Source organism: Podarcis tiliguerta (genome assembly GCF_965153285.1).
Source record: "Podarcis tiliguerta genome assembly, chromosome: 5".
Classification (NCBI taxonomy): Eukaryota; Metazoa; Chordata; class Lepidosauria; order Squamata; family Lacertidae; genus Podarcis; species Podarcis tiliguerta.
Genome location: NC_139538.1, coordinates 98,066,478 through 98,085,495, shown reverse-complemented (window position 1 = coordinate 98,085,495; position 19,018 = coordinate 98,066,478). Strand labels below are relative to the sequence as shown.

Sequence of the window (19,018 nt, the reverse complement as noted above, 5' to 3'; positions counted from 1 at the left end):
GGGATTGCTTAAGGGCTTTGGGGTGTTGTCAATATTAATTTTTGTCTCTCTATTTTAGATCTTATTCTGATTTATGTGGAAATTGTTTAATTGGTTGTGTACTTTTAATGTTTCAGTTACTGTTTATTACTTTATGTTTGTAATTATGCAATTATTTTTTTTCATGTTGTAAGCTGCCTTGAGCATGGTTTGAGCTATGGAAAGGCAACAACAAAGAAATAAAATTATGTATGAATATGTTGTTGGCATCTGTGCATCTTGAGAGATAGTGGAAAGTTAAACCATTGGAGTTATAGCACCTGCTGTGGTTGGAGAGGCCACAATGGGAGACAGATGCTTTATTGCAGCTGGGACAGATGAAGGTGTCTGGCTTTGCTGCTGTAAGCTGCCTTGAGCATGGTTTGAGCTATGGAAAGGCAGCGTACAAATAAAATTATGTATTTACCTCTATGCATCAATGGCTGCTCCTATAACAGCTGTGTTCTACCTCCGCTGTCAGAGGCAGCATACAGCTGAATACCAATGGCTGGGGAAAGGCTTGCAGACTTTGTGTGGGCATCTGGTTGGCCACCGTGAGAACAGAGTGCTGAACAACATGGGCTTTCTGCCTGATCAGTCTGGGCTTTTCTTATGTTCTTATGAATGCTCAATAAACAGGTCATCTGAAAACACTGAAGTTTCCTTACTGTGAGGGTTTCCTTCAGCCTCTTCCTACGTTTACTGCGAGTGTTGGGAGGCACCCTTTGGCCATCGCTGAAATTGCAAGCACCATAAACTCTCCTTTTGACACAATTTGGTTCCTTATGAGCATGCTTTTATAAATGTACCTTAAGCTGGCACACCATAGCAGACTTTTAAAGAGCTGCCCTAGGGAATAGTACGGCATACACTATATGTGTATCTCACCAGGGGTGTTGGGAATGATTAATTGCTGTTTACATATATCCAAGAATGTAAAATGTGGTGGGCTCTTAATTACATGCTGTGCCACACACTCTCTTGTGCTACTCCCACAATTAAAGTCTGGTTTTAAACTAAATAAGCATTTATTAATGTTCTGTCCTATCCCCACCTGAAATCCTTAAAGGTATAAAAAAAGATTTAAAAAAATTTGAACCCCCACTACTCTGTGAATTACTCACTGCCATACTGTACAATATACTGCCAATGGTGTTCAGTTAGAAAAGCAAATGTTTATCAAATCAAGCATAATCTTTAAAAAACAAAAAGTTGACCAACTGATGGTCTGCAGACCATATGCGACTTGTCTCATCATTTTATCTGGTTCTCAGTGGACCTACACAAATTTTAACTTGGGTGACATTGTTTTACAAAAGAGGATAATGGCATTCAGAAGTTTTAAGTGAAAATCAGACCCACCATAGTGTTTCATTTATTTTTAACTACCGTATTTTTCGCCCTATAGGACACACTTTTCCCCCTCCAAAAATGAAGGGAAAATGTATGTGCGCCCTATGGAGCGAATGCAGGCTTTCGCTGAAGCCTGGAGAGCGAGAGGCATTGGTGCGCACCGACCCCTCTCACTCTCCACGCTTCAGGAAGCTATCCGCAAGCCTTCGGAGCCCGGCGAGAGAGCCCGCCGGGCTTGCAAGTCTTGCGGGCAGCCACCTGCAGCCCGAAGCACAGGGTGCACTCCGGAGCGCGCCCCGTGCTTCGCGCAAATGTCCGCAAGCTCCTGGAGCGATGGTGAGGTTGCGCAACCTCGCCATCGCTCCTGGGCCCGTTCTGGGGGCTGAGGTCAGGGGAAGCTCGGGCTTCCCCCGTCCCCAGCCCCGCAAGCAGGCTCCGGGAGCGATGGCGAGGTTGCGCAACCTCGCCATCGCTCCCGGACCCTTCTGGGGTCGGGGCCCCGCCCTCAGCCCTGCAAGCTCCAGGAGCGATGGCGAGGTTGAGCGCAACCTCGCCTTCACTCCCGGACCCCCAGCCCCGAAGCTAAAAACGAAGCCAGGACAGCTAGCGGGATCCTTCTTTGCTCTTTGGGGCTCGGGGGGGGGGGGAATAATGTTTTTTTCTTTATCCCCCCCCCCAAAAAAATAAGTGCGCCCTATGGGCCGGTGCGCCCTATAGGGCGAAAAATAGGGTATTTAATGCAATGCCCTGGCAGTGTCGCAGCCAATATACTCCATAATGATGAGATTCTTTCCTTTAGATGCTGCCAAAATTATTTGAGGGTCTGGGGATCTTGAGGAGGGCACGGAATCAAGTTGTATGGCAAAAGAGGCTTCTGGTCTTGGACCACCATTTTCAGAGCCGATAAACCCTTATGAATATTGTAATTAGCAATCACAAATCTGAAGGAGGGCCACTATGGAGTGGTCATAATTTTGTGGTAGAGCACATGCTATTCATGCAAAAGAAACCTGTAGCATCTCCTACCTGAGACTAGGGCCAGCTTAATACCTTTTGGCACCTGAGGTGAACCACAAAATGGTGGGGGACAGCAGGGAAGGGGGGATTGAATCTACATAAGAAAAAGGGGGAAGGAAGAGCTGCGTCAGGAACAAGGGGGGAATAAAGATCTGCATGTGTTGTGTTCCCTGGAGACTGAATCTGCTGCCCCTGGGGATCCTGCTGCTCAAGGCGGCCACCTCACCTTGCCTCTTGGGAAGGGCAGCCTTACCTGAGCCATCCTGCGTTTGAGTACAAGTATGCTTGCCCTTCAATACAGGACATCTTTTATTCTCTTTCCACATAGGTTTGGAACAGCTTCCATCACTAAGCAGCATTTCATCAAGTGCCTTGTCATGCCTGCAAGATGATTTAATTAGTAGGGTGCCTTACAAAAGAATAAGGTGGGAGGACTGCATAGGTGGGAGAAAGGGAAGTGGGAACAAAGATTCCCTCTATGAATTTAACAGCCATCTCAGACTACCACCCCCTTTCCTGAACATTTTCGATATTAGCATAATATAATTTGTTTCTATAGCTTTAAGTCATGCATTGCAGCTTACACAAGAGCCCCAGACTGTTCCAGCAAGCAGCAGCTGTAGTTCTGGGGTGGGTGAAGGTAATGCATTCTCAGCTTTACTCAGGTACCTCCATAGGGCTTTGGCACATTTGGAAGTTATTTTAGTTGTGACGCCCTAAGTGAGATTTTTGTATTATCCACATAAGGGGGCAGAGGCTGAAAGAGTGGCTTGCAATTTCATGGCTGAGGTGATGCTTGAACCAGTGATTCACCAGCTCACTCTTAGGGATATTAAAGGGGTTTTGCTTTTATTCGTTGATTAGCCACCTTAACATTAAACTACATTGGTCCAAATCACTGGTCTTCAACTTGTGGTTCAGGACCCATTAGTGGGTTATGGTTATGATCCAAGGTGGGTCATAACACGAGGAGTAGAGGCAGCAAAGTGTGCTGGGTCTGTATAAAGGAAGAGTAGGGTCGCAGTCCAATTCCAGAGTGCAAACAACCTCCCCCCCCCCCAGGAACTCTGCATGTCTTGTAGCCTCCCCCTGCTTTTCTCCCAAGTCAAGCAAGAAGAAACATGGCTGGGTGGATGGACTGAGGAGCGAGTGTAGCCCTTTCTGCTTGCTATAAGCAAAAGGAGTTCACAAACTGAGCATGTGATTAAACCTGTGCTTGTGTCAAAAATGCATAGATCTATCACAAGCACATCAATTTGGCCCCAGACAAGCCCATAGGAGTGGCCACCCAGCAATATTTACTATCCTGTAAGATGAATGCATGCACAATATTTCTGAGGTACCCTTCTTTCTGGAGCCCAGGCTGCCATCTCGATAACACGGGGCGCAAGTCGTAATTAGCTTGAAGGTTTATTGCAAACCAAACAATTAGCCTCAGATGCTCTAACCGAGCATCCATGTCTCACAAAACAAAAATAAAAAAAATCTTTCCAGTAGCACCTTAGAGACCAACTAAGTTTGTTATTGGTATGAGCTTTCGTGTGCATGCACACTTCTTCAGATGACTCATGAGTCAGTTGACCCTTCTGGAGAATGTTTCCTGCGGCCACAGAATATGCAGAACCTATGACCTTTATGTTTCTTGTTTTGTTTCCTGTCTAATATCTTTCTCATTTGTCTACTCCTGGGACTCATGTGGTTAAATGACTCCTCTTCCGGTGAGCCAGGGCTCCCCCTCCTGCTTTCTCCGCCTGCCTGTGCTTCTTCGGAGAGTTGGCTTCTCTCCAGCCCGCCCTTTGCTCCTCTGCATTCCATTCCTTGCTGGGAAGAGGGGGAGTTGAGTTGATATACGACTGCTTCCAGCTGTCTGCAGGGAATGCGAGCTGCTCTGATGCTGTGCTCCTATACCTTGGGCAGACGTGTTCATGACACCTTCCCACTGAAGCATCTCCCTCCTCACTTAACCTGATTTAGTCCTAGTTCATTTATGTATTCCAATCTTTATATGCAACCTTTCATATCAAAGCCCTACAAAGATGGCACAGAATTTTATGAGCTTTAGCAGGCCTTTCCATATAATGTAGTAGGAGAGGGAATTTTGCAGAAGTCATTGAAATGGTACAGAAAACCTCTAGCCTGTGCATTATATAAGGATGAAAAGGTAAAGGACCCCTGACGGTTAAGTCCAGTCACGAACGACTCTGAGGTTGTGGCACTCATTTCGCTCTACTGGTCAAGGGAGCCGACGTTTGTCCGCAGTTTTTCCGGGTCATGTGGCCAGCAGGACTAAGCCACTTCTGGCGAACTAGAGCAGGGCACAGAAACGCCGTTTACCTTCCCGCCAGAGCGGGACCTATTGATCTACTTGCACTTTGTGCTTTCGAACTGCTAGGTTGGCAGGAGCTGGGACTGAACAACGGGAGCTCACCCCATCATGGGGATTCGAACCGCCGACCTTCTGATCGGCAAGCCCTAGGTTCAGTAGTCTGGTATCATATGTAAAACAGAGCCCATATTTTTCATTGGTCTTGTCACACCTCTCAGTCGAAACTTCAGTTGCCAAAACCATGCCCTTCTCCCATCCCATCCTCATGACTTCTGGCTCCACCAGCTCTAAGCCACCCTGAGGTCTCCTGCCATCTTCCATTACTCTACCCTTGATTCTCCCTTGCTGCTCATACTTTCCAAAGTGGGTGGTTTCTCCAGAACCCAGCTAAAAAAACTACAGTGCAAAAATATTTCACTTCCAAATCAACCATGAGACAGTCTTTTCAAACAGCCCAGATGGTGCAGATAAACCTCACTAAAATCAATTGGACTACTCATGAGTACAATTTTTTAATTGCATCTTTATGGTAGAAACTACCCATCAAACTTGGGACATTCAAATGTATCTTTCAAAACAATCTTTGCTGTACACAATAAATACAGCTCACCGTTATGTGGCATGTAGACATCCCTTCCAAGTGAAAGCATAATCTTGGCACACCTTATTGAGACATAGACCAAAAATGACTATAAAATGTTGTTATTTCAGGACTGACTGCTGATCTTGACCACAGGGAATAAATCTTCAAGGGAAAAGTGGATATAATACTCAGTTATCAGTACAAATATACATTACTCTGGATCTCATTTTGGTCTTGGATGACTGAAGTCGAGTGAGAAGTTTTATTTCCATCTGAAGAGGATAAACACAATGGCAAACACTATGTCCATCAAAAGAATGTCTAGTGATGGACTATAGCCTGTGTGGCATTGTTTTGTTTGAAAAGAGACATGAATGTCCCAAGTTTGATTAGTTTTCACCAGAAAGATGTAACTATGCCTACTTACCTTGGTGTCAGGCGTAGATTATCTCCTCCCCCGGTAGCCTCAGAGGCAAAAAAAATAAACAGTCTGTATTTTATGGCTTTTTATTCAGTCATCTGGTTGCAAGACAAAAGATCCATGTCTCCACACATAGATTTTGGCTGCTCTGAGCCTCTCTTCTTCATTCCCCAACAACATCCTGAAAATCTATGGGAAGTCCCAGGAGTCATACTCCTTTGAACCCTTTGTTCTTGAATGCGCAGGTATCTACAAGCCCCTGGTGAAGGAGGATCTTCCATACTCTCCAGGGAGGTTTCTGCTGGCTGCTAACTCCCCCCACCCTCCACTGTCTCGTAGCTAGGCCACTTCTTCATGCAGCTGTGGAGCAGTCCTGTCTCCTTCTCCTTCTGAAACTGCTGGAAATGGGGGGGGGGGGCGCAAACTTCCCCCCTCCTCTTCTTAGAGGAGCCAATCAGACCCAGGGCTCATTTCCCATTCCTCTGTTCAGTCCAGTCCCTGACACTGGGTGAGACTATCTCTGAGCTGATTTGCAAACTTCCCCAAGTCTACATCTCCTAGCTTGAATAGGCAGGTGGTATCCAGAAGTGAAACATTTTGGCCCTACCTGTTGCTAAGGCCCTGCACCATTTCGCAAATCCATCATCTCAACCCTTTAGATCCTCAGCTGAAGCAAAGATTAAAATAAATGGAACTTGTGGGGATGTTTACCCATTACCTCACCACCATTTTTGTCTTGCTCATACGTGGCACGTAATTACAACTGTAGACTTCTTGCAGCAAACATCACCTTTTTCTTCTAAAGCATTATATATACCAACAGTGGCCAATAAAATAATTTTTATAACTATTTATTGGATATAAACAACTTGTGTTCCATTTGGAAAAGATGGTAACTAGGATAAATAAATTTCTTATTCAACAATTAATGAATTTTATGCGGAAAATAAAATTGCAGTTTACATTCACATCAGATTTGGCAAATACATAGAACAGACCAACATGTTTTGTCCAAAGGTTGGGAAGTGCCTAACAGATTCCCAACTGTCTGAAAATATATTGTACTTTAGAAAAACTCTGTGCTCCAAGCTTGTTGACAATGATACATCTCTGGTCAGTATATAGATCCCATCGTTGTGTAGTGTACAAGTCAAATTAAGTCCAGATTTTGACGTGTTTTCTTTGAGGTAGAGCCATTCTCTGGTGGCAGTGTTATAAGACTGTACTGTTAACATGTCCTCATTCTGGCTAGATTTTTTTTTTGATCCCAGTTCGTGGATGCAGCCTCCAACAATATAGATAGTTTCCTCCACTGACAGCATCTGCTGCTTGCGGATATGGATGTCACATGTTTCAAAGGTTGTCCAGTTGTCAGAGCTGGGACAGTACTGGAAGATATTCAAGTTCCGGTCTGCAACAGAGAAGATATTAAATACAGAAAACTTAAATTCAACGTATTTGTACACTGGGACCTACAACACCTGGTGGTTAAAAGGTCTGATTTCAGGTCAGTTTTCTTTTTCAAAAATGTGGAGAAAGCTTGATTACTGTCCTCTGCAAAGTAGGCTATTGCTGCACACTTTTCCTGCTTCTCTCTCATTTTCTACTCCCTACAATATCCATAGTTTTGTCTTCCTTTTGCCCTAGCAACCAGGATGCGTCTTTCCTGCAGTGGGTTCATCTGATATCAGGTACTCCCTAGAATTTACGGTATACTATGCAAATACACAAGCACACCACACAAGTGTGAGTGGACGTTAAATAATTCAACCCACCCAACCAAAATTACTGTGCAAAATGTGAAAACTTTGCAAAGAGGCTTAGATGTGTCTCCTGAGACCAGGTTCTCATTATGAATTCACTGTAGAGTTAATTTACAGTACAATGGGATATATGTCTACTCAGATGTAAGTCTGTTTGTATTTAATGGGACTTTCTCCCAGGTAAGTTATAAAAGACTGCAATCTCAGCTTGGACAGGCATTGGCGGAAAGCAGGGTTCTTCTGCCTTTAAAAGCTGTGCAGCAGGCATAAATCCAGGTTAAAGCTTTTCTAGTATAGAAATATGACTACGGGAAATATTTCACCTGTTCACATTCTGTCTGTCAGACATTTTATTTTTGGGCCCTCCACAGCATATGACAAAAAGCGCTTGAAGGAGCTATGTATGTTTAGCCTGGAAAAGAGGAGACTGAGAGGAGATATGATAGCCATCTTCAGACATCTAAAGGGCTGCTACATGGAAGAGGGAGCGTGATTGTTTTCTCCTGCTCTGCAGAGTAGAACTCAAGGCTTCAAGTTATTAGAAATGAGGTTCCTACTAAGCATTTGGAAAAAACTTTCTGACAGTAAGAGTTATTTGACAGGTAGAATGGTCTCCCTTGGGAGGTTGTGGACTCTCCTTCCTTAGAGGTTTTTAAGCAGAGGTTGGAGGGCCACCTGTCATGGATGCTTTAGCTGAGATTCCTGCATTGCACTGGATGACCCTTGGGGTTCCTTCCAACTCTATGGTTTTATGCAAATTCATGTCATCTTTTCCATGTGAGTTGAAGGGCCCAATCACATATTCAGTGTACTGGTCTCAGAAAATCCCGTTGCCACCCTTGTACCTTTCATAAGCAAGTCAAACAGTCTGAAGGCTTCAGAAGACAAGAGATCAAGTCCTTTTCAGAGACTCACTTCATAATATCAATACAATGTTTAAAGAAAAAAAAAGATCAACAGGTTTTCAACCTCACAATACACCACACGCTTAATATCAGTCAACACTAATTCTCTTGCAATTTTTCTTAAATGTCCTGTCAAAGTCACACTCAAGATGGTGAAAACAAAGGGTTGTTGTTGTTTTATAACCTTTCAGTGTGTGTTTATCGCTTAAGTAACAGCTGTTTGACTTATATTGTAATACTAAAATAAGGTGCAGTAGTACCTCGGGTTACATACACTTCAGGTTACATACGCTTCAGGTGACAGACTCTGCTAACCCAGAAATAGTGCTTCAGGTTAAGAACTTTGCTTCAGGACGAGAACAGAAATCGTGCTCTGGCTGCACGGCAGCAGCAGGAGGCCCCATTAGCTAAAGTGGTGCTTCAGGTTAAGAACAGTTTCAGGTTAAGTACGGACCTCCGGAACGAATTAAGTACTTAACCTGAGGTACCACTGTATTTAAAACCAACCACAAACATTGCTATTAAAAAACACTGCTTATTAAATTGAATACAGTCATACCTCGGGTTGTGAACGTGATACATGTGAGAGGCACGTTTGCAACCCGCAGTTTTCGCAACCTGAAGTGCTGCGTCTGCGCACGCGCATGACATCATTTTGTGCTTCTGCGCATGCGCTGAAACCCGGAAGTAACCCGTTCCGGTACTTCCCAATTCGGCGCAGTTCGCAACCCGAAGACGCGCAACCTGCAGTGTTTGTAACCCGAGGTATGACTGTATTGAACATGCCAAAGAGCATACAAGTGTTAAAATAACACTATTCTTTTCTAGTACTTGTCTTACCTCTTGTAGTGTAGCCTCCCATGACGTAGATCTTGCCCTGGCACTCACACGCGGAGAATTCTGCAAGAGGGGTTGGTAAGGATGCTGCCAAGTTCCACCAGTCGTGTTCTGGGCTGTAACACTCAACATTGGAGAGGAATTGTCCACCAACGGCATACAACTTCCCACTAACAGCCAACAACTTGAAATTAGACCTACAGATAAAACAGTTGGAGAGTTAAATCATTGAATTATACTTTGACGTGCTTTTGAACTGCTAGGTTGGCAGGAGCTGGGACCGAGCTACAGGAGCTCACCCCGTTGCGGGGATTCGAACTGCCAACCTGATTGGCAAGCCCTAGGCTCAGTGGTTTAGACCACAGCACCACCCGCATCGCTAGAGGAAATTAAACAAGCTAAAATAGTTAAAACGCCAGGGCCAGATGGACTATCAGCAAAGTAATAAAAACTTCAGGACTTTCTGGTACAACCACTTAAAGAATTAATGAATGAGATATTAGGGACTGGGGAGGTATCCAGAGTCCTGGAAAGAGGCCTATATTACACTGATTCTGAAGCAGGATACCGACCCACTTTTAGTTTAAAATTACAGGCTATTAAACAATGATGATAAACTATTTGCCAACATACTAGCCAACCGAATGAAGGGTTTCTTAGTCAATTTAATCCATCAACATCAGGCAGGTTTCTTGCCAGGCCACCAGATGGAGGATAATATAAGAAATATAATTGACATTATAGATTTGGGACATAACATCCAGATGGCAGATGGGAAATGCTATGGAAAACAGATTAGAAATTTATAGCATGCTGTACACTGAAAGAAAATTATATGAAAATGATGTACCGGTGATATTTGACCTCTACTAAGCTGGCAAAAATGTATAAAACAAGTACAAATACCTGCTGGAAATGTAAAGAAAAAGAAGGTACCTTTTATCATTTGTGGTGGACTTGTAAGGTAATAAAAGCTTTCTGGGAGATGATATATAATTAAATGAGAAAAAATGTTGAAAATAACCTTTGTTAAGAAACAAGAAGTTTATTAGGAATTACATTCCAAAAGAAGCAGTGTACACCTGCATAGAAATACAAGTGGGAACAAACCCCATAGCCTTGTGGAGAGCAGCCAGGTAAAAATTACTGGTAGTGGAGATAAACTATTTATTTTGTTTACTTATTAAATTTGTATACTGCCCATAGATCTCAGAACAGTTCACAACATATATTAAAAACACGACACACGTTGTGATTGAAGTCTACTATAGGCCACCATCTCAAGGAGAAGAGGTGGGTGCTATCTTCCTGAAAGAAATGAGAGCTGTTCAGGGAAGGAAAGATGAGCAGTCCTGGGGAACCTTCACCCCACCATCAGTTCTAAGTATGGGCTCCCTAACAGTCCTGACAACTTCCTCTTTCAGAAGGAACAAGGGGACCATGAGTTGATCTTAACCAGTAAGACAGTTCTTTAATGGGGCAGGAACTCTGGGAGGATGTGACCATGTAAGGCTGGAATATATGATCTTATGGAAAGCCAAAGCATAGTCAGATGTGTACCTCACAGAGTTTAGAATTACTAGGCAGGAACCCATGGCTGGATGTGCTTACAAGGAAAAGCTGGCGGGGCTGCAAAAAGGCATAGCGAGGAGCTGAAAATAAAATGGACTTCTGTAATAAATGAAAGAGGACAATTCACTGAGAGCAGGCTTGTTGGTGGGGGGACAGTATCAAAAAAGCTGAAGCTTAGAATAAGCCAAGGCAAGCAAGGGATCATGATACAAACAAACAGGGCATTTCCCCAGGAATTTCTGAAGCAAAGGGAAGAAGAAAGAAATTGTAGGCCTGGTGAAATGGGGTGAAATCTTAACAGGGCAACACCTACAGTCAACTGCTGTATAGCTTCCATATTCTTCCAAAATGGGTGGGGTTTTTTTGGTAATCTCACATTAATGTGACTGGAGAAGGGTGACGATTGTTGTCCAGGGCAGGGCTGCCATTGGCAGGGAGAACAGAAAGTAGTGAAAATCAAATTCCAATGAAAAGGACCCAAAAAATCAGTTCAGTGTCACAGCATCTGTTTCAGCCTGGTTTCCTCACATACCAGAGATAACTTTGAAAGCCCAAAGTTATGTGGGAGATGCTCCAATTGCTGCTACTTTCCATGTATAGTTCATCCCTGCTGGGAACTGGAGCAGTGTTGGCCTTTGGAACCAAAAATGGTCATCTCTCCCCCCCCCCCCCCGCAACCACTCTAGTGTGTGAGGGCAGGGTTGGTAAGGGATGTGAGGGGGGAGAGCACAGTTTCAGACTCTCTCCACATACTGTTAATTATCTGAGTTATCAATCACTGAAGGTGGTTCAAATGTAAGCAAGAGTTTTATAAAAAGTGACTTTCATTCCATACAGAATATTTGTTCTTTCAGCAGCAATGTGACTCTGAAAAGCAGGATGCATATTTGCAGCTTGTCAGGTGGGTGGGTGTCACATGGAGAGAAAAGGGTCGATAGTTTTGAAGCCTGACTTTGCTGACATTTGCAATTAGGTCACCCTGTACATTTCCACCCACCAATACAATTTCCCTGCTGAAAGCATCTGAGCTAGCCATGTTACAAAATGTGAGCAAACAGCCGTGACTTCAAATGGGCACCAGCAAACCTGCCTCGTTTTGTTTAAATTCAAGAGATTTAGACTAAAATAATATGAGGCTAATAGAAAAACCACAGTCAAAGGAGATTTTTTTTAAAAAAAAAAAATAGTTTGCAGGTGGTAGACATGACATGCAGATGTGCAGCTCGTAGGTTCAGTAAGGTGAGAGGCTTATTTCTGTTGGGGAAATTAAAAATGTAGTATTTGCCGTTTTCCACCTGCCTTTCTCACCAATGGAGGTCTTCAGAGGCTACAGCTGGAGCCCGACAGTGGAGGTCCACAATCAGGGCATGATGGAAGCAGCATTCCTCTGTTCAGTAGAGTAAAACCAATGGAAGGCAAGGTGAGCCACCAGTTTCGCAAATCTTTAGGCTTAATGAATTTGTCCCTTATCAAACCACTAGAAGTGGACCAACAATAAGAATGGGTAAAAGAACCCTTCACATTGGTTGCACTCTAATACATTTGGAGCACCAAAGAGACACAGGAAACAATTCCCCTATGTGAGAGACAAATGGCACACACCCTTCCTCCAAGACAAGGGCAGGAAAGACTTTTTTATCCAGCCCAAGTGCCATATTCCCACAAGGGCAACCTTCCAGAGGCTGCATGCAAGTAATGGGTGGGGCCAGAGACAAAAGTGGGCAGAGCAAAGGCTACCACAATTCAAGGATGCAGCCCAGAGAGACAAAAAACACTTGGAAAGGATGTGGGTCAGGGCTGGTAGCAAGGCTAGGCATAATCCCAAGGGCCAGACAGAGGGGCCCATCCTGATCTAAGGCTTGTGAGAAGCTTCCCATAGCAAGTGTGAATCTTAAGTGCAGTGAATACAAAAAACCCTGTATGTCATGGGCCGAAATCTTGCAGGCTACTCTCATTGACCATAAACCAAAGACAAAGGAATACACCACTCAAGCTATACTGCCAAGAACGCAAAGGATGCAACTGAGCAGAAATCGCCTTTCTATGGCTGTTATTCTAAATATACACAACTTAAGACTGAAAATGACAATTTAGTAATTATTTGCTTCACCTGGGACAGGATCCTAATTATTTCCTCTTCCCAGCAGCTGGCTTGAGTAACATGTCTCTAATTTGCTCCTGTCCCTCCACAGTGGCTGAAATGTGTTTTCTGAGATTAGGTTGTCCAGACACATGAGAAGTTCCACAGGTGTCGCTGCACACAGCCTGCTGCCCCCACTAAACCGCCCAGGAAGTTGACAGTTTGATTAGAATCAGAGCTGGATGGGATACAGGAAATCCAGAGCCAGAGCTCTAGCCTCTGCTTGAACAACCACAGCAATGGCTTCTGTTGCACAATTGTTCCAACCCTTCAGGTGTCTGAAGAGTGCTGTCATGTCCCCCACCCCACCTCAGTCTTTAGGTTAAACAAGCTTCCATACTAGGCCATTGTCTTTAATGCCATCCTCTAAACCCAACCTAATGTGTCTGATTTAAAATGTGGTACCCAGCACTGGATACTGAACTCCAGATGTGGTCCACTGCTGCAGAGTATGTTGGAACTATTACTTCTCATTACTTGGAAACTGGTTCTATTTATGTAGCCTAAAATTGCAAGGTCTTTCTTTTTCTTTTTTTTGCTACAACAAAGAACATTTCCATGTGTATCCTGCAAAGTCAGGTGTCCACCATCCTACAGATATGTGGTTATTGTGTGTGTGCATGTGTAACATGGCATGCATCTCTGCTGAATTTGAGTTTGTTGGCCTAGGTTTCCATTCCTTTAAGAACAGCATTCCTGTCTTCTGAGGCGCTAGTTGTCTCTCCAGTTTTGTGTCTTCTGCAAACCTGATCTCAAGACCACACTTAACCAGTTTGCTATTCAAACCAGCTTGGCTTTTCCACACCTCACACGGAAAAATGCTTCCATTTATTCCAAGCTGAAAAAGCAAGAAGTTCCTTGGAGCATCTCGGGCGTTACCTTTTCTGGTTCATCGAGGCCACGGGGCTCCACTCGTTCAGGCAGGGGTTGTAGCAGTGCGCGGCCGAGATCTCCTGGCTGCCGAGCCGGTGGCCGCCCACCAGGAACAGGTAGTTGTCCAGCACGGCCGCGCCGTAGCCGCGCACGTTGGCCAGCTCCGGAGGCGGGCGGGCGGGCAGCGGGAGCCAGCGGCCGGCCGCCTCGTCGTACCTGCGCACGGAGCCCGGCGCGCCGCCTTCCTGGGGCCAGGCTCCGCCGAAGGGGCCCAGCGCCAGCAGGGCGGCCGCGCCCCCCGCGCGCCTTTCCCGCAGCTGCTGCCTCAGGGCGGCGGGCAGCAGGCGCCGGGCCTCGGGCCTGCGGAGCACCTGGTGGAAGCGCGCCGCCATGAAGGCCACGCAGGCGGCCTGCAGCTCCGGCAGCCCGTAGACCTGCGCCAGCTGGTGCAGCTGCAGGCAGTTGGGCAGCGCCACCTGCGCGGGCAGCCGGCGCAGCAGCGGGGTCACCTGCAGGTAGCAGGCGGCCTCCACCAGCGCCTCCAGCGCCGCCGCCTCGCCCTCGCCCTCGCGCTCCAGGCCGGCCAGGCGGGACGTGCGGATGAAGTCCAGCACCAGCTCCAGGCCGCGCGCGCGCAGCCCCCCGCGCAGCTCCTGCACCTCCGCCGCCGCCTCGCGCATCCCCGAGCGGAAGAGCGCGCCGAAGTAGTCGCTCTGCTCCCGCAGCTGCCTCCGGCCCACCGGGAAGCAGCGCTCGCCCAGCCGGATCTGCACCACCGCCGCCGCCTCCTCCGCCTCCGCCTCGCCGCCCTCCGCCATCGCCGGCCCGGGACAGGGCCGCCGCGCTCCGCCTCCCTCGGCCCTCCGCCCCCGTCGCCCGCGCGCCGCCTCGCCGCTGCCGGGCTCCCCGTCCGGGCTGCCGGCTGCGAAAGGCCGGAGTCTCCAGGGAGGAAGGAAGAGCCCGCGGAGCCTGCCGAGGGGGAGAGCGGCGGCGCCTGTGCCTCCTGACCCAGGGCAGGGAGCTCAGCAAGGGGCAAATGCGCCAGCTCTAGGGGTGCACTAGAAGCATTAGCTTGCCTAAGCATTAAAATATCACACCAAAATATGGTATGTGCATTAACTGCACCATTTTTCATAAGATGTAGCACATTGTGAGCCTGTCACCTGAATCTTGGGAGTAAATCACATTAAACCGAGCCGGGGTCAGGAGGAAAGATGTGAACATGAAGCCTCACAGAAACCAAACTTCGCTAACTTAAATTTACTTGGCAGATTGGTTAAAAAGAAGGTAAAATTCTTCAATCATTGGGCAGCCCAATTTGACTTACAGTGGTGCCCCGCAAGACGAATGCCTCGCAAGACGGAAAACCCGCTAGACGAAAGGGTTTTCCGTTTTGGAGGTGCTTCGCAAAACGAATTTGCTATGGGCTTGCTTCTCAAGACGAAAATGTCTTGCGATTCCTGGGTTTTTTTTCCCCTCCCCCCCTTTTTCCCAAGCCCCTAAGCCGCTTAACAGCTGTTCGCTAAGCTGCTTAACAGCTGATCGCTAAGCCGCTTAACAGCTGATCTAAGCCGCTTATCAGCTGATCTAAGCCGCTAATAGCCTTTTAGCAGCTAATCCGCTAATCCCTTAAACCTTTAATAGCCGCTAATAGCCTTTTAGCAGCTAATCCGCTAATCCCTTAAGCCGCTAATAGCCGCTAAACCGCTAATAGCGCTAATCCGCTAATGCGCTTGCTTCGCAAGACAAAAAAACCCGCAAGATGAAGAGACTCGCGGAACGGATTCTTTTCGTCTTGCGAGGCACCACTGTACTTTTGACAGAACACAGTAAGTGCAGGTGGCGCTCTGGGTTAAACCACAGAGCCTAGGACTTGCCGATCAGAAGGTTGGCAGTTCCAATCCCTGCGACGGGGTGAGCTCCCGTTTCTCGGTCCCTGCTCCTGCCCACCTAGCAGTTTGAAAGCACATCAAACGCAAGTAGATAAATAGGTACCGCTCTGGCGGGAAGGTAAACAGCGTTTCTGTGCGCTGCTCTGGTTCGCCAGAGGCGGCTTAGTCATGCTGGCCACATGACCCGGAAGCTTTACGCCGGCTCCCTCGGCCAATAAAACGAGATGAGTGCCGCAACCCCAGAGTCGTCTGCGACTGGACCTAATGGACTTTACCTTTAAGAATGCCATTTGGTGCATGCCTTAGGTTTTCTACACGCGTGGCCACAATTATGCTTTTATTTGTTACACAGCACTTGACCTATCTGTGCCTTACTCAATATTTGTCTTTTGTTACGGCCGTTCAAAATGTTTGCAGGTCTATTCTCAGGTATTTCCAGGGGGCAAAAGCCCAGCCAACTTCTTTTCACAGTAGGTATTCTGCACGGATCAAGGAGCTCCGCGCTCACCAAGGCACAGAAAGGCAGGATGTGTTCCCAGATTGTGGCCGTGACATTCAATCTGTTTGGTGTAGCAAGTAAAAGGCTGCAGAATGGAATTTCTTTGTGCCTGCCTCAGGTGAAGAGGGCTCCCTAGCAGTCTAAAACCAGGGTCAGGTGGTTAGAAAACTTCTTCTGTATGGGCTCATTCCATTAAGGTCATGCAGTGTGAGGGCTTTTTGTTCTGTGAAGCACAGAATGGTGTCTTATTGCATATCACGGTTCTCTCTGCCCTCTCTGCAATATGCTATTACGTTGCCAAGATGGGTTGTAGTTTACAGAATAACCTTAGTTCACAATTACACTGCTTGATCAGGCCAAGTTCATCCAGTCCAACAATAAGACAGTGGCTTCTGGAAACATGTACTGTTCAGGCATAGACTGCCATGGGACATGGAGGTTCAGTGTAGCTTGTGGTGACTAGTTTCTTAACCTAATTATGCCCTGTGTCAATAATGCCCCTTTGTCTAGAAAAACATAATGCAGTGGTACATCGGGTTAAGAACTTAATTCTTTCCGGAGGTTCGTTCTTAACCTGAAACTGTTCTTAACCTGAAGCACCACTTTAGCTAATGGGGCCTCCCGCTGCGCCGCAGCGCGATTTCTGTTCTCATCCTGAAGCAAAGTTCCTAACCCGAGGTACTATTTCTGGGTTAGCGGAGTCTGTAACCTGAAGCGTCTGTAACCTGAAGCGTCTGTAACCTGAAGCGTATGTAACCCAAGGTACCACTGTATACAAAAATTAGATCATTTATTTTATATAGAAAACTGTATAAATCTCTTAATCAAAATATTCTCTAAGTGGTGTACATAATAAAATTATCAATGAAACACAGATAAATCAGCAAAACTTTTAAAGACAATTAAATTATGTGTATACATAATACAAAATGATGCCTAAGAAGAGCACTGCTGAATCAGACCCTGTGCCCATCTTCTCACAGGGCCCAACCAGAAGCCTGTGGGAAGCACACAAGCAAAATCTGGGTGTAACAGCAGAATTCTTCTGAATTCTGAAGCCCAACCCACACAACTAGGCATGCACATTTAGTTGGAAGTAAATCCCTTTAAACTGAGGGGCCCCGTTTCTGTATGATCAGGTCTTTGAATATCAGCATTGCCACTGCATCCTTGGTACTTGAAGCCTGAAGTCCCACGCGGATGTGGAGATGCGAGGCTGCATCTCTGCTTTTCTAACGCATGCAGGGGGCAGAGAGAATTCAGATCAGGATTGTGAATTCTCTTATTGATTATGGAAACAAAAGCCTGTGCATATACATACGTTACCTGCTGAGGGAAACAGGAGCTTTATATGAGATTTTCATCAGGGAAAATATTCCCAAAGGAAAAAGTTGAGCCCCTTCTTGCTCACCCCTCACCCCCACTATGGCCCTGTCGGTTCTGGTTTGACCTGAAGCCAGACTGAAAGAAGGTAAAGGGTTCTCTGTCTGCCAGACCTCAGGAACAAAGAACCAATACATTGGGTCAATATATGGCCTTAATTGGCCAGTATCAGGTTGACATGGTTTCTGTGTCTTTGGCAGGAAAGGGGTTAACAGCCAGGCACTGGCTCTCAAAGGAGAGTCATTCTGCTATTGTCTGCTCAGGCAGGTAGGGAGAGTGTGCAAGGCTATTCACCAGAGAGCTTGCTAGCAATTTAAAATAGACTTGCTGCTTTCGAGCAGGCATTTAAAAAATAAATCCATAGCTAGCATTAAAGCAAGTTTCATATCTGTCAATGGAGAGTTATGCATGGATTTAGAAATAGTCCTTTTTGCACACAGCATAATCCTGGCTATCCTGCCTGCCAACAAATTCTATCCTCCTGCTTTTTCCTCTTGGAGTTACAGTCACTTCTACAGAGTGCAGGTAAGAAAACCAATACAGTGCTTGCTTCTGGTAAGTTTTGCTATAGCCATATTTGTGTTTTTAATTCTTCTGTCTAGTATACTAGGATATAAAATATCAAATTTCAGGCAAAATATTCCTCACACGGAAGATTTGTATCAGAGCGTCTACTTAAGCTGATTGAGAATTCAAGGTCTGGAGAGGAACAGGGAGAATTATGAGAGAAATCTGGTATCAAATCTTCTTAGAAGAGGTAATGAGATAAGCATGATCCATAGAAAGAGGCCGCAGCTGGGATATATGATGATTGACTGGGGGTTGTCTACACTGGAGCAAAATGTAGATTCACAGAATCCTCTCTCCCCATTACTGTCCATGCTACATGTTCACTATCACAAACTTTACAATTTCCCCTTTCAAGTGAGGTTTTTCTAATCCTCAGAAAATCTGAAAGAGCCAGGATAAAAAACAAACAAACCTGCATTTAAAAGGGGGAAAGTCTGGGACAGGGGTCAGCAAACTTTTTCAGCAGGGGGCCGGTCCACTATCCCTCAGACTTTGTGGGGGGGGGGGCGAACTATATTTTTTTGGGGGGGATGAACAAATTTTTATGTCCCACAAATAACCCAGAGACACATTTTAAATAAAAGGGCACATTCTACTCATGTAAATACACACCAATTCCCGGACCGCCGGATGTAGAAGGTGATTGGGCTGGATCCAACCCCCGGGCCTTAGTTTGCTCCAGTATGGATGTTCCCACAGCCACACTGGGACTTACTTCTGAGTAGACATTTATTTAGAATATGCACTGCTAGTCACAAAAATAACAATGGTTTACAAGAGTATATACATTAAAAAACAATTTAAAAGATATGCCACATAAATTTTTAAAAATCAGAAATCAGCTAACTAGAACAACAACAAAATAA

At 45.8% G+C, this 19,018-nt stretch overlaps 1 protein-coding gene across 1 annotated transcript; it reads right to left on the bottom strand.

Annotated features, from left to right (window-relative positions):
• Window positions 1-6,553: 6,553 nt before the first annotated feature.
• KLHL42 (kelch like family member 42) lies at window positions 6,554-17,042 on the bottom strand. Its single transcript, XM_083440836.1, has 4 exons — window positions 15,618-17,042; window positions 13,815-15,130; window positions 9,227-9,420; window positions 6,554-7,129 (listed from the first exon to the last, which is right to left on the bottom strand). Exons 2-4 carry the CDS (start codon window positions 14,624-14,626, stop codon window positions 6,684-6,686), a joined length of 1,452 nt encoding a protein of 483 aa, XP_083296962.1. The 5' UTR covers window positions 14,627-15,130; window positions 15,618-17,042; the 3' UTR covers window positions 6,554-6,683.
• Window positions 17,043-19,018: the final 1,976 nt, after the last annotated feature.